The sequence below is a fragment of the Bombus bifarius genome, unplaced genomic scaffold (genome assembly GCF_011952205.1).
Source record: "Bombus bifarius isolate JDL3187 unplaced genomic scaffold, Bbif_JDL3187 scf7180000007970, whole genome shotgun sequence".
In the NCBI taxonomy this organism is placed as follows: domain Eukaryota; kingdom Metazoa; phylum Arthropoda; class Insecta; order Hymenoptera; family Apidae; genus Bombus; species Bombus bifarius.
Genome location: NW_022884356.1, coordinates 2469282 through 2491026, shown reverse-complemented (window position 1 = coordinate 2491026; position 21745 = coordinate 2469282). Strand labels below are relative to the sequence as shown.

The 21745-nt window shown below is 28.7% G+C and overlaps 5 protein-coding genes across 7 annotated transcripts; 3 read left to right on the top strand and 2 right to left on the bottom strand.

The window, feature by feature from the left end:
• The first annotated feature begins 59 nt into the window (after positions 1-59).
• LOC117212991 (protein RRNAD1-like) lies at positions 60-1796 on the top strand. Its single transcript, XM_033458180.1, has 5 exons — positions 60-193; positions 296-510; positions 602-1184; positions 1252-1386; positions 1520-1796. Exons 2-5 carry the CDS (start codon positions 433-435, stop codon positions 1765-1767), a joined length of 1044 nt encoding a protein of 347 aa, XP_033314071.1. The 5' UTR covers positions 60-193; positions 296-432; the 3' UTR covers positions 1768-1796.
• Positions 1731-4190, bottom strand: LOC117212993 (mediator of RNA polymerase II transcription subunit 8). 2 transcript variants are annotated; one of them, XM_033458196.1, is made up of 7 exons: positions 3989-4190; positions 3682-3853; positions 3352-3597; positions 3108-3116; positions 2432-2602; positions 2154-2271; positions 1731-2068 (listed from the first exon to the last, which is right to left on the bottom strand). In XM_033458196.1, exons 2-7 carry the CDS (start codon positions 3844-3846, stop codon positions 1992-1994), a joined length of 786 nt encoding a protein of 261 aa, XP_033314087.1. In that variant the 5' UTR covers positions 3847-3853; positions 3989-4190; the 3' UTR covers positions 1731-1991. The 2 variants fall into 2 exon arrangements, with proteins under 2 accessions (XP_033314087.1, XP_033314095.1); XM_033458204.1 differs by lacking the exon at positions 3108-3116.
• Positions 4191-5683: 1493 nt separating this feature from the next.
• On the bottom strand, positions 5684-7706 carry LOC117212625. Its single transcript, XM_033457566.1, has 6 exons — positions 7655-7706; positions 6998-7003; positions 6810-6889; positions 6587-6703; positions 6249-6499; positions 5684-6172 (listed from the first exon to the last, which is right to left on the bottom strand). The coding sequence occupies exons 1-6, from the start codon at positions 7704-7706 to the stop codon at positions 5731-5733; spliced, it is 948 nt and encodes a 315-aa protein (XP_033313457.1). The 3' UTR covers positions 5684-5730.
• A 106-nt stretch (positions 7707-7812) lies between these two features.
• LOC117212939 (tuberin) lies at positions 7813-17028 on the top strand. Its single transcript, XM_033458098.1, has 29 exons — positions 7813-7891; positions 8130-8266; positions 8381-8574; positions 8651-8854; positions 8939-9113; positions 9212-9412; positions 9489-9630; positions 9699-9847; positions 9925-10097; positions 10160-10328; positions 10408-10629; positions 10767-11028; positions 11115-11233; positions 11296-11460; positions 11549-11714; positions 11791-11987; positions 12074-12190; positions 12268-12449; positions 13620-13833; positions 13927-14358; positions 14426-14597; positions 14682-14883; positions 14988-15168; positions 15286-15468; positions 15542-15720; positions 15808-16156; positions 16227-16367; positions 16434-16604; positions 16786-17028. The coding sequence occupies exons 1-29, from the start codon at positions 7813-7815 to the stop codon at positions 16990-16992; spliced, it is 5484 nt and encodes a 1827-aa protein (XP_033313989.1). The 3' UTR covers positions 16993-17028.
• Positions 17029-17750: 722 nt separating this feature from the next.
• Positions 17751-21745, top strand: LOC117212111 (calcium channel flower). 2 transcript variants are annotated; one of them, XM_033456633.1, is made up of 6 exons: positions 17753-17988; positions 18074-18194; positions 18517-18724; positions 18962-19069; positions 19597-19756; positions 20590-20723. In XM_033456633.1, exons 1-5 carry the CDS (start codon positions 17986-17988, stop codon positions 19718-19720), a joined length of 564 nt encoding a protein of 187 aa, XP_033312524.1. In that variant the 5' UTR covers positions 17753-17985; the 3' UTR covers positions 19721-19756; positions 20590-20723. The 2 variants fall into 2 exon arrangements, with proteins under 2 accessions (XP_033312515.1, XP_033312524.1); XM_033456624.1 differs by lacking the exon at positions 19597-19756 and having other exon boundaries at positions 17751-17988; positions 20590-21745.

Here is a 21745-nt window from a genome sequence, read left to right as displayed (position 1 = left end):
TAAGTGTATTGCAAATATGTATTTTTTGGATGCATTGAACTTATTTCATGACATACAGTGGCTTTATAATACTCCAGTTACTGATTTGTTAACTGAAGGAGTACTTGATTTTTTTCCAAAAGAATGGCTGCATGCTTTGCAAATTTTAAAAAATGAAGAACTTAATGATTTTGTTGTAAAAAAAATGACAAAGGTTGGTAAATAATTAACAGTAAAATAAAACAAACAGTAAAATATAAAATATACAAATATGTTGATATAATATCACAAATACATTATTTAATTTTTTAGCCAGAATGGTCAAAAACCTTAATAGCTTTTGTTGAAAAGTGTAGATATATTGATCAATTACCAACTATAAACACTGTATTATCAACAACATTACCAAAGGACTTCCAAATAGGTCTTACTAGCAAAAAACAACATGAAATAATGCATTTGGCACATCTGGTACATATGCAATGTGCACCTCTAAATATTAAAGTTATTATTGATCTTGGTGCAGGTTTGGTAAGAAATCCATATTTATGTAATGCTATTCAGGAAAAATGAAATTTGTATTTCTTTTCTAAAAAATGTTTATACCATGCTTTCATTCCAGGGATATATTTGCCAATTATTATATCATTTATATGGATATAAAGTTCTAGGATTAGAAAAAAGTCAAGTAAACATAGATAATGCTCAAAAGAGACAACTAAAAAGGTTTCCTGATTCATTAATGCATGTTAAATATAATTGTTGTGATTTAAAATGCAATTCTGTTGAGACAATAGAAACTATTTTAAGTAATGAGTTTCAAGAAAAGTCAAATGTTTGTTTGATTGGTTTACATGCTTGTGGAGATCTTAGCATATATGCATCAAAAATATTTCGTGATATGACAGCAGCACGTGTTTTTATTATAGTTCCTTGTTGTTATCATAAGCTTTCAATATCAAAAAGAATAAAAATAAATGTATCAACTGAAAAACAATATTTTAACAATTTCCCTTTATCTAATTGTCTTAAAACTATAATTAATAATACTGATTTTGACATTGGTTTCTTCTTGAGGCAGCCCTTTTTACGACTAGCATGCCAAGAACCAGCAGACAGATGGAATAATATGTCTACTGAAACACACAATGAACATTCCTTTTATGTTCTTGCAAGGGCTGTCCTTCAATTATATGCATCTAAAAGTATGTGTCAATTTTTTATTTCAAATACTATTTACTTAACATTAATGTAAAATATAAAATGCTTTAGATGGATTTTTCCTTAAGAAACGTAAACAAAAAGGAACAAGAAAATCTCAATGTTGCGACTTCAAAACTTATGTTAGAGATTCACTAACTAGATACATTTTACAACCACAGGAAGAAGAAGCATTAAAAGAACAAGGTGATATTCTATTAATTTGTCACATTCTAAAAACTTTCTGTTGTTTTTATGACTCTTTTGGTATATTATATGTTATAAAAATACATTTTCACAAAACTATAATGAATGATTAAGAGGTTATTTTGGTTTTTAGATGTACAACTTAATCTTGATATGCATGAAAAAAACATCATAGAGCTATGGGAAAATCACTGTGATAAATTAAAGATTGTAGAAACATATACTGGTTTACAACTGATGTTGCAAGCATCAGCAGAATCATTTGTTTTACAAGATCGATTATGTTGGATGGAAGAACAAGGTTTAGAAGCAAAAATTATTCCTGTAATGAATAAATACTTATCCCCACGAGCATATGCAATTGTATCACAAAAGAAATAATAAATTTTATAAATTAGCAGTTTTATAAATCGTATTTTGCTATATAATTATAAACTGATCTACAAGTATTATATCTAACTATATCAAATATTTTATCTACATTTTTCTACGACAATAAGTAATTATTTGACTGGTTATGTATTAGAAGATAATAAATTATAGTAGAAATAACTTCTAATTTGAAAAATATACTAAGATTAATATGTTAAATAATAAATTATATTTTATCTGTATGGATGAATTTGTGATGCTGCTTTAATATTAGTTTTGATTGCACTTGGAGCTTTACTCATTTGTCCCACTACAAACACATAAAATATATTGGTTAATATTGTGAATATAAACATTAATGTTATAATTAATCAAATTAGAGTGGATTTGCTTACTAGATGGATTTCCTAAAGATCCTTGTCCTGGAGCTTGTTGTTGATTTCCAGGCCTACCTACCATCATCCCACTTGGCACAGAATTTACACCAGATTGAACCATTTGCACAGAATCAGACTAGAAGGTAAAAGTGCAAAATATAAGACAAAATTATTCCGGATATAATTTTACTCGTTGTAACTATTTTTTGGAACATTCACTTAAGATCACTGATCACTTTATATGAGATTTGTGTCATAGCTAAAGTATTAAAAATATTAACTTAAAAGAAATTTACCTTTAAACCTTTACCCATACCCACAGCTGCTACAAGAGCATGAGTGTCTGCAGTACTACTTGTCTGGGCTTGAGTTGCTCTAGATCCAGCTTCACTTTCCCATTCCTCACGCGCCTTATTTGCTACATCCCATATATTATTAATGACTTTTGTGTACTGACCCATATGTTTCTGAAAATTATAAAATGCATACATATTTTATAAGAAAAATAACATTTAGTGTTCCACTCGCTAAATGGACCTACTATGAAATTTATAGTATTTTTAAACCATTAGAGGAAAATTAACTTTTGTATATCAAAATTAAAATGTTTATTAATATCAAGTTGTATTAATATCAACTTAAATAAATATGCAATCTACTACAAATTTACAATAATATTTTTTAAACATAAAAGTTAAGATTTCCTCTAATAGTTTAATATTAATAAAAAAGCATGTGTTGCTGCAATGTAAATAAATTATAAAATAATTTGAAATTTAAAATTGTACTGAAAAATATGATAATTTAAAGTGCTATTATAGGTAACTAAATACAAAACATGTTAAAATATATAAAGGATATTTTTGTCTTCAAAATTTGAAAATTATTATATGTATAATTTGTAACTATTTTAATTTCAGTCCAAAGCGAATGGAACTAATAAAAGCTGAAAGCTAGCTGATAGTAGCTTACATTGCAGTCCTAGTTGATGTTTAGTTAGCAGATTAAAAGAGAAATAGAACATCTTATATTATCTTTAGACTTATACAATAAGACAATAGAGAGATATATTATAATTTTATCTCTGTCTTAAAGTACTTTCAAGATTTAAACTCATTAAATCTTCTAATTATTAACAGGAAGTGAAATTTATATAAATATTCATAGTTAATTTTTAAAAAGATGTAATATATAAATAAGAAATGGTTTTTCTTACATGTGATGCTTCAAAATTTACATTTGCAGCTTTTGTTTCAAGCTGCATCATTTTTTGTTCTGCTTGAGGTTCCACTTTAGTTCGTAGATAATCTGGTACTAAATCATGAGCAAATGTGGGAATTCTACCTTCGGTTAAACGAAGCAATTCTTCATCTTTCTCTGGACTTAATCTTAATGGTAAAACTGTTAAGTTCCTTAAATTTGGTGCTTTATCATGTCCAAGAATTTTTGAGAGACTGGTCAACTATAAAAACAGCTTGTTTTAAATTAAATCATTTAAATTAAGCAAAATTGGTTTTATTTAAAAGTTTCAACTACATTAACTTACATGTCCTGAAATAAGTGCAAAATTGTCCAGAAAATTTGGCCAATTCAATGTTTCATATTCGTGTTCCAATTTAAATATCATTGCAGCAATTGCAGTCTTTAAATCATTTACTCTCATAATAATAGCCTCCAAAGCGGAATCCAGTTGCTTTTCTTCTCTTTGCATTTTCAATCTTGTTAAAATATAAATAAAGACATATTGTAATATTTTTACATGCATTGTTATTCATTATTATTAAAGTAGCACAAGTAATTGTGTATAAACAATATTATATTCATATTTATTTTATTAAAGATAGCATACTTACTATTAGACGTACAATAATCCAACAAAATTCGTAATTGTTTATTGTGGTATTCTTTTATTAATATTAGTCTTACATTATTACAGCATAAACATTCGTACGCATCTTGTACATGATCGTTCTCGTATCTCTGATCATGATGGATATTAATCATGAACATAGTAATACACGAAATATAAATCACCACTTTAGGCTTGACGGTGGGGGGGGGCACTTCCCGGAGCGAAGAACATGGTCACGTGGTATTTTGCGGTCACATCGGTGATTGGCTCTAGCATAATTGCGCGAAATTTCAAAATGAGATCTCTGATTTGTTTACAATTATAGATGTACGATAAAATATTCTCCATAAAACGGAGGCACGAAGTGTTTTATTTATATATTGGCATACTGAAATGTTAATAGTGTCATATAAATGTTATCGTACATTATTGAGACGTTAGAATTAATTGCCTAAAAGTTAAAATCTACAGATATGAATCTACAGATATATTGTTTTCCTTTAGTATCTACTTTTGCAACTACCATATCCATGGGCAACTACGCAATAGATTCAGTATGTTTTTCAGTATTATTATGACACAGAGGAAATAAACCCGTCAACCTGTTACGGCAATTACACTGATTTACTTTTATTTGATGAAAATAAAATTACGCTTGCGCGATCACAACCAATCACCAATGCGGCCTCAAAGTACCACATGACCATAATTCCTGTTTTTCGGGAACGACTTCACTTCTCTTAGTTACTGTTCCGACGTTCTGAACATTGTCCTGAATCTCAATATTCCTATGTCGATGGTTATGGTGGAGTGTGTAAATAAAGTCTATTAGACTACTTAATAATTTTCTAAATGAATTAATCAAAATATATTATAGTAAATAATAGTAATATACAAATTTGAAAGATTTGATGTTGTACTTCTATTTGAAGTATTTTCATTATTTTTAAGTAAATAATTTTAAATAAATAATATATATATAAAGCAAGAGATTTCGATGATTTTTGATATGTGTAGAAATCAATGTTTAGAAGAACTTTTTCCTATACATATAACAATGGACGACCAATTATAAGCAGTATTTACTGTAGTGGTATCGACTGTTTTGTGCGAATAACTCAGAAGCTGAAATCGACCATCGGTTAAACGTATAAAAAAATGTTCAAAATGTTGAGTTTTGCAACGTATAGAAAAATCATCGAGATCGGAGGGGAGGTAACTTCTCTGAAGTTTCAACAAAATAAGTTCCCTTTGCTTTTTGATAAATTTTACTTTTAATGACTGATAAGGAATTATACAAATTTGTAGGTGCATAAAAAATCAAAATTACTAATACAAAGTAAATACAAATAAGCAGTAAGAGTAACTCATATGAAAAGTTACAGAAAAGAAGATTTTTTAAATTCAATCACAAGCATCAAAATTGCTTTAAAAAACAATATTATAATCTTATATACATAAGAGTAAAAATTTTTTATTTAGTATTTATTAAGATCAAGATACTTGGTAAATAACTTTTCACATTATCCTAAGGATATTACTGTGGCATGTTTCTAAGTTTAAACATAATTATCTTTGATATTTAATTTTTATATTTTTTAAATATACTATAATTAAAGCATTACTTATTTTTGACTGCAATAAATTTATTTGTAGAAAATATTAAATCTTTAATTAATATAAATCTTAAATATTAAATCTTTCATTACAACATTTTTATCATTTTGGTGAATTATTGAATAATCAATTTTGAGTGTCACTGTCAGGATTTGCTACTTGTCTTTTAAGCATTATAAAAACCAATGGTGCAACTACTTTCCAGCCAAGTTTTTTAAACATATTTTCAGATGTTGTGTTTCCTTTAACAATAAATAGTACTGTAGAAATCCCTTGTTCTGCAAACTTCTTTGAAAGCATATTTACTACTATTTTTGCATAACCTTTTCCTCTATGTTCCTCTACAGTTTGTACTATTGATAATCCATGCCAATCATTTTGCATGCACCAAGAAACTAAAGAATCATCTTCTTTTAAATATAGTCCTATTCCACCATTCATTTCTACCAGTGTACTTAAGTATTTTAGGGATAACTGTGGGTTCTCCACATCTCTGTGTGGCCATACAGAATGTATTAATGGAATGTTTGATTTATCCAGAGGTTTTATATAACATTCATTTGGTATCCTAAAGAAAAGCAAATAAATTATTGTATATTGGTATTATAGTGGTATACTGATAATATAATAACAAATATGAATACCAAGTCTTTGTTTTTATACACTCTTCAGCAGGCTTAAAATAATAGTTAAATGACAACACTAGATTTGTTTCTACATTTCTCAAATGTTTCAGATTCTCTAGTGCAGTCAGTACACTAGATATAAAACATTCATGAACTGTAACAAAGTTTACTTGTTGATTATAATCTATGACTTTGGTTTCTGTTAACACTTTATTTATAATATCACTGTTTGGATGCAGTGTAAATATTAGTACATTATATTCTGAAAACTATATATATAACTATATATATAAGAAATAATATTTCTTATAATTTCTTTTTACATTTATATATTCACATTTATATAAAATACTTACATTGCTTATCCCAAGGAAAGTTCCTTGTTCATCATCTCCATATGGGCAATACATTTGAATAGATATATTTGGATTCCTTTTTTTCCATACAATAGCATTTTCAATCCAGTAATAATACTATAAATAGAAAATTTTATTATGATTTACTGTGATTTATCTATAAGATTTATATTAACAACATTAGGATATGTATTGATTATAAATTGTTTAAACTGAAACTTACATATGCAAAATGTGGCCAGTTATGCTCTACTTTTTTTTTAATAAGAGACCATTTTTCAAATGGTAAAGGTTGTAAAATATCTACAGTAGAATTTTTTGACATTGTATAATTGAAATTTCTAACCGTAAAATGAGAATGTATAATTGCATATAGCTATATATTTTACTACTGTTTTTCAGTGTTACTACCTTGATCTCAACTATCTGAAATGTTGTCCTAGAGTAAATAAAAGAAATGAAATTGATAATAGTTGATAATTATAGAACTATGTAATATACGATATTAGAACATTAAAAGATATATAATAAATAATAATATATATATATATATATATATGTACATATATCAATTATCATTCTGTATTCTATAACTTTATATCAAAATTTTAAAATCGTAATAAATCATAAAAGTATATTACTATATTTCTGTATAAAAGAGAAAGAAAGTATTTCATACACTTACTACATTTATTATATTTAATATAAATAATACTAAATATATTTTAACTTAAAAATTTTATTTATATATAATATATAGTACTCTATAGTAGAATAGATTTAGATATTTAAGAAGAGAAAGAGAGGGAAAAATGATATTTTGCTTGCAGTTTACTGTTTTAGATAAATTGAATTCGTACAAAACAATTGTATTTGACCATAAATCATTAAAATAATAGATCTACAATTTTTCATTTGGAAATTTATTTTTAATTGAATAAGTACTTGCGGGAATTAGTTATTTCTTGTAGCCCTCTAATGGCGAATATCAGAAATATGGTTTAAACATACGTTTAAACTTTATATATTGATAGTCTTCATTAGTGTTTTTTTATAGTTGCAAATTACAGCTGATTGGTGTTTGGCATTCTGGCACCCCATCTCTCTTTACACGGTGCATCTCACTGACATTTCTCTGCTCAGATTTGCTTTTGATATGCCTACTAATACTTATTACAACTCTTTCTGGATATATCCTAGTGTTTTCTTTTGGTTCGTAAAATAAAATGTCGAAAATGAACTCCAAAGATAAAGATAATAAAACATTACATGATAAATTGAAACAATTCTTCCGCATTAACAAAGGTGATTTTATAAAGATTCAATTTTTATAATTAATGATTACATTGTATTATTGATATATTTTAATATCAAATAATGAGACACGCTTTTAATGATAATAAGCTTTTATCTTGTCCTAAGTAAAATAATTCTGTAATTATAATTTATAAATTATAATTGACGATTGCAGTTTATATATTATTTACAGAATGACATTCGTATATATTATTTGTAAACAAATCAATAATAAATTTATTTTTAGGTAATTATAAAAGTCGTGAAGATGTTACATTAACTCATGATCTTGAGAAAGAAATTAGTCCTGAAAGTCCTGTGCATCATCGTACAAAAGTAATTAAAGATTTGTGTGATGCAGTTCTTAATCAACAATGGGAAGATGTAGGTAGATTGTTTATTATAATAAATTTATACTAATATGTCTAACATTATCTATTAAATAATATTTCATAGTAATATGTTTAAAAATATTATTGATTTCTATTTTTTCATTAGAAAGCAGCTGAAAGATTATGGTATTTGGTACAAGATCTTCTGGAAAAGGATGTGCCTCGTGAGCACAGACATGTGACATTAAACTTTCTGCGATGTCTTGTTCAAGGTCAATATTCTAAATTATCTTCTCTTATGAGAGTGAAGTTCTTTATGGTTGTTAAGGAACACAATATTCCTGAAGATATTGGACCTAGGTAACTATTAAAATACAATAATTAGAAATTGTTTTATTTTATGAATATTTTAGCTAAGTTGAGGATTATTATGTAGATTGGACCTTTTACAAAGCTTAACAGAAAATGGAAAAGATATATTGCACCTAGAGGAGAGAATGGGACCTTTCTTATTAGATTGGATGCCTGTTGTAACAGCAGGAGATGGAAAAAGGGGGGCTGAGTTTTTATCGCTTCTTGTTAATGTCATAAAATTTAACTCAGCATATATTGATGAAGATATTATATCAGGCCTTGTTCAGTAAATATTTTATAATTTAATATAAGTAAATCAACAATTATGGTAGACATTATAAAATAAATACTTCATATTTTATATTCTTAGGTATATTTGCCATCTATGTTATTATAGCAATAGCAGTGAAGTTGTTTCTGGATGCTTAGAAGCTTTGGATGCGATTGTTTGTTACAGTAATTTACAATCTGATTCATTACAAACTTTTATCATAGCATTATGTGGAAGTGTTAATGTTGAAACATACTGTCAAATAAGTTGGAAGGTACATCACAATATTTTATGAAGTCTAAATAATATTAATTTAAATTAAAATTATAATTTAGAAATACTTCAATCTCAAATATGTATGACTTTTTGTAGATAATGCGTAACTTATTAGGTACACATATGGGTCATTCTGCACTATATACGATGTGTCGTTTGCTACAAGATACAAATTTTCAGAGAGATGTTCGTTTACTTAGAGGTGCAGTATTTTATGTAAATATGGGTCTTTGGGGGACTCATAGAATTCCAAAACTAGAATGTACTCCTACATCAGTTTTACCTTCATTTTATCAAGTAAGTAATAAAAATCTAGTATAATCTTTATATGTTTTCATGTAATTCACTGTTTATTGCTTTGTTATTTTATAAGGCTTTAAAATGTAATCATCCAATTGTTATGTATGAAGTCACATTATCAATTCAAAGATTAGTAAATAAATATGGTGCTGAGTTATGGGACCCTACATGGAGTATTATTCTTGATATTATTGAAGAAGTTATTTCTCATACAGGTAAAATTTAAAACTGTAAAATTCGATGTAAATATTAGGTTTTTATTAATAATGTATTCTGTTCTTAGAAACTAGTAATCAGCCTGCAACCAGACAAGTTTCAGTGAGTTTACATGAAACAATAAATAGCATTGAAAATTTATTGGATAGTAACTATTATAATGGTTGTATTCAACGATTTTATGATCTCGTTGAACGATGTAGTGATGCAAGACCTGTAATTATTATATTTTTAATGTAAATATAACACTAAATATTTTTTCTGTGCCAAAATATAAAATTATTTTTTTTTAGGAAGGTTCCATTTTGAAATTAATCGAATATCGAGCACGTACTATAGGAGCTACACATCATCTATGGCAATCCAGATTAGCAAATTTGATGGAGCGTTATTATAAAATTGAAACGCGTACTAATGTTAGAATGAAAGTTCTTGATGTTTTAACAAACGTCGTTCAAGTTAATAGGTATATAAAATGACATTTTGTAAAAATTAAATAAATTTTGTAATTGTCGTTTCTTTCAATAGATCTAGATATGAAGATGAATTAATTGAGCGAATAATTGTGCCATATTTTCAACATGTCGATATGGATGCGGATATTACAATTCGTAATGGTGTTGCACATTTACTTGTTGACCTTTGTCTTGAGTGTGATACAAAAAGATGTTTAGAACTTTTAGATATACTGGAGAAGGTATATAATTTTTTAGATATTTATTTACATAAAACATTATTTTTAATATAACATATTCAAATCAAAAATGTATGTTAAGGTAATCAACAAACCATTCACTTCTGACACTCCAGTTACGAAAGATGTCGATATTAAAGATGTAAAGACTGCAATTGTTGGTGTGATAAAAATATTAACATCAAAAATTTATTATTTACCATCAAGTCATGCCATACGTGCTTACAAAGTTTTAGTCAATCATCTGGAGCAACATTACAAAGAACCAACCGTCTTCCATGACATTTCTACCATTCGATACTTGGTAATAAACATAAATGATGTAAATGATGTAATAAATACAAAATATTTTAATCTCTAACTTTTTAGTGGTAATACGTTAACATTTTAGTGTATCTTATATTTTAGTGTATCTTATTATAAAATTATTATGCATTTTAGATTTTTGAATGTTTTTTAAAAATTAGAGCGAATACGCTTTATCATCTTGGATTTCCGGATGCTCAAAATGCATCCGTGATAAAGTTCAGCCCATATCTAGTTTTAGAACATGCAACAACTGAACGAATGAATAGTGGAGGAGGTGGCAGTAGTCCTCCACCAGTTAGTCCAGCTCCATTACAGCATTTATCTTGTCAAATTACTCATATGTCATTGGCACATGCATGTAAAGCGGTTATTTCCTGTATTAAATCAGAAAAAGGTTTATATTATACATATTTTCAATTATTATATAATTATTTATTTATGAAAGTTGGGAGTTGAATTTAAAATTTATTGGCTTTACAGATTGGAAGGTTTTGCAACTTGTACTAAAAGAATTGCCTCAAGTAATGCAAAATAGAGCATTAATATTATCACGACATACAAACGATATTGACTTCTTTGCAACTGCACTTTGTTCCATGGTACATTATCTTATTTTCTTCCTTAAACATTCCAACAAATTTATTTTGATATATTTTTATAGGTCAGTGATAAAAGTTTGAGACTTCCAGAGTCTCTCTACAATGTTCCTCCAAAATTTACTCTTTCAGAGTTTCGCGTTCATGTTTTTCCAGTATTAGCATCATTAGCTTCATATCATGCACATCTGGAACCTAATTTGCAACAGCGTTTGATAAAGTGTTTAGAAGTAAGAAAATAAAATTCAATTCTTAAAATTAATACACTGATGCAATGTTTGTAGCTAGCTAAAATTTTTAAATATTGTCACTTTTTAGGTTGGATTAACAGCAAAGTGTGCAAGTCAGTGTGTTACTAGTCTTACAACTTGTATTTTAGAAATGCGTGATGCAATGAACAAACTTCTATCTGAAGTACTTTTAAATTTATCAAAAATTTCAGCAACAGTACATATAGCTATACCAATTTTGGAATTTCTGTCTAGTAAGTATTAAAAACTTTAACAACCAATAAGTTTAATCGTGAGATACATATGTATTTATATATCTTTTCCTTGCAGCTCTTACTAGGCTTCCAAAAGTTTTTGCAAGTTTTATTGGAGATCAATACATGTCTGTCTTTGCAATTTTATTACCATATACAAATCCCTTCAAATATGATCATTATACAGTATCCTTAGCACATCATGTAATTGCTGTATGGTTTTTGAAATGTCGACTACCATTTCGTAGAGATTTTGTTAGATTTATTACTACAGTATGTACATTATTAACATGATATTATTAGTCTATTGTTAGCTATTGTTCTTAATAATGAAACTATGACTTTTTTTTAATATACAGGGTTTGAAGGCAAATGTAATAGTTCCCTTTGAAGAGGGACATTTAATGAAATCGGATTTTAACTTCATAAATGAAGATTCTTCAAATAGAAAACGTAGTTCAAGCTTAACAGAGCAGGTATAAAAATTAATAAAACTATATTCGTTTATTATCGTTTTTTAATCCATTATTTACTGTTATATTTTTATTTATAGGGTAGTAGGGGCAGGAGAGAGAGACCTATAATGGCTAATCGTATGATAGGAGACAATAAGGTTTCAGATTTAAAGCCTCCAATTGATGAGGCTTTAATGACTTTTCATGTGGAGCTTACTGAAACTTGTATTGATCTTATGGCTCGGTATACATTTTCAACTTATTCAGCTCGACCTAAAAGGTAAATTTATAAATTTTCATGTTTTATTAATTATGAAATATATATATATGTCGGTGATGAAAGGACATCGAAGCCTCCCCTTTGGAACTTCGGGATAATCCCCTAACACCGTAATCTAGATTCTATCATAGGCGTAATTAAACAATTGTCGTCTTTCGATCCGATTGTATTTGTTCGAGATTTGTGATAATGAGCTTGGGCTCGAGGCGACAGCCAGTCGCCGAACGTAGCCGCGGTCACGGGATGAACGCTTTGTCTAACAAAGGTACGGAGTAATTCTATAGCTCTCCTTAAAAGAAATATGTATAGCGGCACGCGACAGTAAACATTCCAACGGTTTCTGTTCCATGGCTCGCCACACGCAGATCCTATTCTTCGGGTATAATGGTTACCAGATGCCGACGCGTCTCCACAGTACGTGATCAGCTAGCCCGAGGGCCGTTATAGACACTAAGATCTAGTTACCTGAAGTCCTTCAAACAGACAAACAGTCTTTGTCCCAACTACGGGAAGATAGGGGAGATCTATTTTTTTCAACGAACGACGTCTCCCACTAGCAACTTTCCCTCGAGAGCGGCTAGCATCTTTTTCTAACTACCGATACGGAGATTGACCAATTAGCAGCAACGTCAATTTCCCTTATTTTCCGAACAAAGGCTATCCCCGACGAATCCGATGATCTCGTGTCCTTAGACACACCTCATCATAGTTTTCCTCTGTGGCATCGTCGGAACGGAAAGTCATTCTTTCTTGCGGTCCCATTGACGAATAGAGTAACACCTTACGATCAGTGAATATTACGCGTCCGATTTAGATTTTGTGAGCACGTTCATCTCTCATCCCGTCGACTGCGGATTCGTTATTGAACCTAGGATCATTGTCATTAGTTTCTCGAGTATCTAATTACCACGGTTACTTGTCCAGTTCTATGACAATCATATTTGCACTAGTCAATGTCTTCTCTGTTGCATAACGACAACGTGTAATCCAAACGAAGATTCGTTTCACGCCCCTAACCCTAATTCTAATGTTACACCCGACATATATATATATATATTATGTTATATATTAATATTATGAAATATATATTGAAATATAATTATGAAATATATATATATATATTTCATAATTAATATATATATATAAATAAGTATAACTTATCTTTATTAGACTAGCAGCTGCCGATTTTCTACTTAAAGAGGGCCAATCAATGACATGGCTACTTGGTAACAAACTTATTACAGTAACAACAAGTGGTTGTAGCAATAAAGCAATGCGAAATGGACTTTGTGATAATTGTTGGGTTGTATGTAAACCTGGTCCTCAATCTCCTGAACATTCGAAAACATCTCAATCAACTTTAAGACGAGCATCGAGTACAGAGGTATTGTTAATATGCATTATTGATATTATTTACATAATTATTTTGCTATTAGTTACAAATTGTTCTAAAATATAAAATGATAATATATAATAGACAGCAAAAGAGGACAAATTGTCTAGGCAGTCCTCTGGAGGTCATGGGAGCTCTACTGCAAACACAGCTGCAAATTCCCCAACAGAAGAATCAAAGAAAGCATCGGAAGATTTAGATTTAACAAAAAAAGACCATTCTTCAGAAAAAATGGAAAAAGATCAAGCAGAATCATCAAAATTAGAACAAATACTTAATAGTGAGAAACAAGAAGAACATGTGCTCTGTGCTTGTTGGTGTCAGGGTTGGGCTGAGATATATGTACGTAGACCTACAGGTGATATGTCTTGGATAATGAGGATTCAGAACTCTATGCAATTTGAAACAAATGTAGACTTTCCTGTGTATGATATAATGGCTTTATATAGGCCAAATCAAGATTTGTTGCAAAAGCAGCAAGAATCTACATCAGAGTGTTCTGGAGATGAAGCAGAGGTAGTTTCAAAATATATTATTTAAAAATTATGTAAAAAGATGTACAATTCTTTCTCTCTTTCTATAGGACACTGCAGATAAAAGTATGGATCAAATACGATGTGATCATAATATTATGAAATCTGTGATATCTTCTGTATCATCAGGTCCAATCGCAATACCTGGTTCACCAGCTCGACCGAGTCCTTCAAGGCAAAGTTCACGCGATAGTTTAGAGAGTTTAGAGGATGGTGAAGATGGTATGATTAAGCCTTATTATACTTTAATTGTCGTAATAAACAAATAATAAAATCGGTATATTAAAAAGTAAAAATTATTGGTAGATTTACGTCGTTCTCGAAATCCCGTACGCAGATCAAATTCTAGTCCTGAAATGAGTGCTAATTGGAAGAATCCATTCTTGAATAAAGAAAAACTAAGCAATTTGCAACAAGTAGACCGAGATCTTTTATCTACAGATATAGAAGTCAAACTTGATGCAGAACTAAAAAAACCTGCAAAAACTACATATGCAAAAGATATGAGGTATTATTTGTTTAACAAATAATAGTGTATTCTATTATTTTAATAGATTTTAATAATAACTTCATTAGCTTTGTAAATATAATAATAAAGATATATTTATGCAGAGTTAGTTGTGAAGCTATACCAGAAGAGATGTTTGGCATGGGTACAACACCTCCATCAGAAAATGCATCAGATCATCCAACTGCATTACGATCTCAACGTTCTTATCCAGGTGCAACACAAGTCACTCAAATTATTACGACTACCAGCAATACTGTTCCTCCATCACCTACTACCATACAGGTATAGTATTATTTTTTTAGCCTCTCGGGCATGAAAAGCCACTTCCAGTTTATGTATTCAAGTAAATAAAGTTTGCAACATGTCTTAATTACAAAAACCTTTCGTCTATTTTTACAGGTTCAAGGAAACTTTTTGGGAGTACAGGGACGCACAACACAAATTCAGTCATCTGTTGCAAAGCCCCCACAATCACCTACACAAATTTATCCTCGTTTATCTAGTCTTGACTCTGGTCAAAAACAAATGCCATTAGGATCAGATAGTAAACCACCTATTGGACGCAATCATTTAGCTGATAAGGTATTGTTGATTATATTTATTCTTAAATACTCTGTTTTAAAAGGAAAATACATATACACACATCTGTTTGTAGCAAAAGGATGAGAAACCTGATCCTTCTATGTTACCTCCTTTGCCATTACCTTTTCGTGATAGAGGTCATACAATTTCTGTAATGAGCCCCGTAAAAAAGTCCCGTGGAGAATGGGATAATATTCGTAGAGGAAACTCGCCACGAGTAAAAGAAACACCTAAAACTAGTATCAATCCGAGGTAATGATACAATACTTTTAAATACAAATATTCGGTAATTATCTTTGTGTTCTAATGTAAAATTTATATTTAAATTATAAATTACAGTTTTGTGTTTTTGCAACTGTATCATACAGCACATTTTGGTTCGCCTTCAGAAAAACCTTTATTGGTTCCACAGACAACGGCTGTACAAAGAGCAGTAACAAATTTAGATAGAATACAACCATATGAAACCCATAAAATTGGGGTTCTTTATGTTGGTCCAGGGCAAGCTTCTAATGAAACTGAAATTTTAGCTAATCAACATGGATCACTTCGATATACAGAATTTTTACAACGATTAGGAACGTTAGTCCGATTGAAGGACGTTGATGAAAGTGTGTTTTTGGGAGGTTTAGATCGTAATGGTGAAAACGGAAACTTTGCATATATTTGGCAAGACGATGTTACACAGGTTGAAATAAATTTCTATAATTTTTGTTATTTTATATTTTTGATAATGTAATTTTATATAATTTTATCAGGTGGCATTTCATGTTGCTACGTTGATGCCAACAAAATTAAGTGATCCGAAATGTACATCTAAAAAACAACATATTGGAAATAATTATGTTACTGTTGTTTATAATGAATCTGGAGAACCATATAATATACAAACTGTAAAGGTATGTTTTATTATAGTATCTCATTGTAAAGTATGATATGTACTAATATTTGTGTTGCTTTCTTAGGGACAGTTCAATTATGCATGTGTTGTAATTCAGCCCCTAGATCATGGTACTAATCAAGTTACAGTTCAAGTAAAAGAAGAATTAGTTAAACATATTCGACACAGTGAACCAAAAATTATTTCTGATCAAAATTTAGCTATTTTATCTCGACAGTTAGCTCTTCATGCCAATGTAAGTTTTATAAAAAAATATACTAATTGTAATTATATTGTACTATTCGTATACTATTCAATGTCTTTCCGATATATAAAAAAAATTAAATCAACATTAGTTTAATACCGTATTTGTTTTATTATAGCTTTCTCTTAAATTATATTACAATGAAATTTATAGTTTCTCTTCTCTGTCCTAGCTTGCTTCAATGGTTTCATCATCATTGGAACAAAATAGTCACAATCCATATGCTTCTAACTGGTTAGAACGTTTACGACATATTAAACGACTTAGGAATCGTGTGTTGCAAGAAACAAACAATAATCCAGATAGAACAACTGATGATTTATCACCAAGATCGAACAAACGTATTTATATGGATGATTTTACTGAGTATACAACATGATTTGATTTTAATAAAGAAGTTATTTAATAATTGTAATTAATATGATTCATGTTTGTTAATGCGATAATTAAGTATTCTTTCTGTAAACTACAAAGAAGATAATTATTCTAAGTACAAATATTTCTCATATTTTATATTCAAATTTCAGTTAATTCATTAATATAAATTTTTAATTTTGTGATAAATAAAAGAACGAGTATGTAATATTCTAATATAATTATGTATTGTTATTTTAATATTCAATATAAAATGATATTATCTATTTAATGTATTTCGTTCTTCAAGATTATAAATAAATTCGACAAAATCGGTTTCAAACAAATCGTTAGGAAAAATTCACAATTTTAGAAAATACATTTATATTAGTAAAAATGAATTTTATATTTAAAAATAATAAAAATATCCGCTTGATATTATGAATATTTATTTCATATTGATTGGTAGAAATTTGCCGTAGAGGTTATATTTTATTTTGTAAGTTGGTAATACAAACAGCGCTTAAACCACGATCATATAAACAGATCTCTCGATATCCATACACTATACCCCAAGCCTAGGGAATATTCTAAAATTGAATCATGAAAAATTAACATGGAAGACAGGAAGGTTCTCGTTCTATGCATGCGTGAGGTGCCATAAATGTCTCAAATAGGGACAGAGATACTCTACTCATCTCTGTCTATCTCGCAGAACGAGAACTTTGTTGTCTTCCATGTTGACTTTTCACAATTCAAAAGAGGGGTGGTTTTCCCTAGCGAGTGTCTAGATACGATCGTAGTTCAGACTCTAGACCTGTTTATATGACCGTCGCAGCTTAACTATAAAGAAGTTCACGTGAGAACTACGTACAAAATCGTTGACAGATATAAGCGCCTCTGCCCACATAATTAAGAAACTCACGGGTCGATTTTCCGTACATCAACATCCTTATAGTACTGTCAGTCTCGTTTGGTCCTGTCAGCTGGTGAAGAAGGGGAGACTAGAACGATAAAAATGGTAAATGTATTTTCAATTACTGAAACTACAATTATTTGGACATATGTTATGTTTTTTTTATATTGATAGTTTATTGACTTTTTAGTCGTTCGCTGAGAAAATATCGTCGATTATGCAAAGACCAGGACAGGACCCTGTTGCCAAGGACGATGTACCTTGGTGGATGAAGTATGCTGGACGAGGACTCGGCACCGTGGGTAGTATAAGTATGTTTTGTAACATAACATGTATTGTGAGATATACATCATTATGGAATTAACTTACTGTCATTACTTTCTTTTACAGTAAACTTCTTATATTTTTTAGAATTTACATAAAAATGTATATAATAATTCATGTTTTATATAGACATATACAGTATTAACATACAATATGCATTTATGGTTTGTGATTTTTCTATATTTACAACTAATTATATAGAACTTAAACATCTTAAATCATCTATTGTTATCACTATAAACATTTTTATTACTTATCTTTATATTATGGACACAATAGCTATTTATGATTTTTGTGAATTTGTTATAGTTGCAATTATTCTTGGAGGATGGAATTGTTTATCAATTCTGATGGGTTCGGTAGATTGCCTAATAAGTGGTATGTGGCAAATGGTGGCTGGTTTTATAGTTGCAACAATAGAAGCACCATGTTGCTGTCTATTTATTGATTATGTACAAAACTTAAGTGATTGGGTGGAAAAGAGACCATATTGGAATAGAGCAGCTGGATATTGTATGTAAGTTTAAATTATATTTTTAATGAAATATTTAAGTTATAAATCTATATTTTTTTCTATAGTGATGTGCATAGATAATTAAATGAGAATGCATCGTAATAGAGAAAATTTTTAACCGAGTTTGTTTTATGGCTGGGAGATAGAAAATTAACTATGTTATTGTTATATTGTTTTTCTTTCCTTTAATATTAATTTATATTGCTACTGTTTAGACATAATGTATTGTTTTACTTTTAGAATGGCAATTCCTTCAGTCCTCCTTTGTTTTGGAATGAGTAGCTTATTTGGCAGTGGTCTAATATTTGCGACAGGTGTAATATATGGACTAATGTCACTTGGGCGAAAGTAAGTTACATCTGTTTAATTTATTATTTTAGGAGATATATCATTCATATTAAAATTACATATATCATACAGATATACTTGTATAGGTATAAACAATTTATACTAATAAGTATATTGCTTTGTTTCAATTCTAAAAAATTAGTATAATTTCTTATACGATTATTTTATTCAGTTAAGGAAATAAATTGTATGGTGTGTTGTTATCATGTGTGCACATGTTATTTGCTTGTGGGTGGAAGACTAATTTTGTTACATTATCTCATATTTGTTTATATTTATGTTTGAATTTGTTGCTATGGTTTTTGGGTACTTTTTATAATACATAAATTAACTAACATAATTTCCATTTCATATTATGAAGTTCCATAAAGTATATATCATTCATACAAAGCAACACAAAATGTATCATTTTCCTTTTATTTAACATACGTTACAAGCTATGTACTATTAAAATATAATAGTAAAGTATATAATATTTGTCGTATGTAATACTTAATTTTTCGTTACTAATACACTAATCATAACAGAGGAACCAGGCCCGACCCAGCAGGAATGACGTCGGGTGTGAGTTCCCCACAGGGTACTGTACCTCCTACTACAGATCACCATACAACTCTCGTGGAAGATCCTGATGTCTGGAGGCCTACATAAATCATCAAACATTCATTGCACCACTTCTCTAACCAGGCAATAATAAATAAAATTTAATGTCATTTTTACACTTGTAATTTTCTAGATACCACATTTTTAGATACCACATTACATTTTTAGATTTATGGCTAGATTTTAATGTTATAATTATGATTAATATATTTGACAATATGAGTTTAATTTATCTAATACATTACAATGAAATTGTCATTTCTGTGTGCAATGGTTTTTTCGCTAATTTACTTGAAAAAATTGAATTATTTGATTTAATAATACATATATTATTTTTATTCTATGTAAGTTAAAACTCATAAATTAATTATGCTGCAATGAAAGGCTTATATGTGTGTATGCTTAAGCTTAAGAATATTAGTTCATAATTTTAAACAATTATTTACCTATACACAAACGTTCTTTTAATACTACGAAAATAACACACATAGCTTTGGAAAATACATATTTAGCTTTGGATTTCTTGCATTGGAAACACATGTTTGCTTTGTTCTTATATTTTTGAGATATAGTGTATCACTTATATTAATGAGTTGCATGATATTGCTAGCTTCTTTTACCTATAATTTTATATACATTTGGATTTCAGCACATTATTTTCAATTTTAAATACCATCCCTTAATACTTGTTTGTTAAATACTATTATTTATGAATAGTATAGGTTCTTTTTAGATATAGTTATAAAATGTTTAAAATAATATTGAAATTTTTGCTATAACGTAACATTTTATATTATTAAAGCGTCTTTATAGGTATGTGTTCTATAATACAAAATTTATATTTTGTATATACATATAACGACAGTAATAAATAATAATTAAATAAATAAATAAATTAATAATTTATGAATTTTTAGGGCACCACTTCGTGAAATGAGATCAGCAGCGACGAATATCGAGGTTCCTTCATCGAGTATGCAAGCTACACTTGTTGAAAATGCTCAACCAATGAGTTTTACCAATAGACCAGATAGTAATGTTTAAATTCACAACATTAATTGGCAAAAGAATTCATTTTCTGGTATGAATGGTGATGAATGTTGACTTGGTAAAATATTCAATAATTGAGCCTATGAATATGCATTGTTTGAAGCACTTATTATTTAGTCCTACTAATATTCTAATATTTTATCATCTTCAATTTATGATACTGTAAATTGCTTATATTATTTGTGCTGACATATAGGTGAAGTAGTTAGGTCATTTTTTCCTTTTCATACATAATTTTTAATTTAGTTTCAGTTGTGGACTTCGATATCAATAGAGCATTAGTGATATTAACACATTATTTACTAAACCATTATTATATATATATAAAAGTTACATTATTTCAGTTTTTTATTTGAAATAATGCCAAAGTTAAAGACTGCTATAGAAATTATATTCTGTTAGTATTCATAGGCTTGATTTCTTGTGCTCCTACTTGTCTATTGTGTGTCATAATGTTCATAAAGAATGAAATTGGTGAGGAAAAAATAATTTTACGTTAGTTGATTTTGGATGTAGTTATCTATTTAAATTTTACATTTTAAATTGATGAAGTGTAATATTTTGAACTAAAATAACACTTCCAAAATCAAAATATCCTAAGACTTTAAGACGAATCATTCATAAGTTATAGAAGGTGGACGAGTCATAACTAGCTTTATTTTCATTTATTCATGTATTGTATACATATATATGTGGGATAAGTTATATAGTTAGAACAATCCTCCATTTGTTTATTATTTAGGATAAAAAATTAATCTATAAATTATGAATTGATCTAAATCCAATAATATTGCACTTCATTTTTTCTAGAAAAACAGCATTATATATATATTTTATATGAGTCAATCTTTTATTTTGTGAATGAAATTTGCAATATTTTGCAAAAAAGATTATTTTGGATAGATTTTTCTTCAAAATTGATATTTGATGGATGCAAGAATTAATTTATATAAAAAATTAAATATATATGTAATTTAAAAAGAGAGACATTGTTCGACTTCGGTGTATTATTACATTTAACAT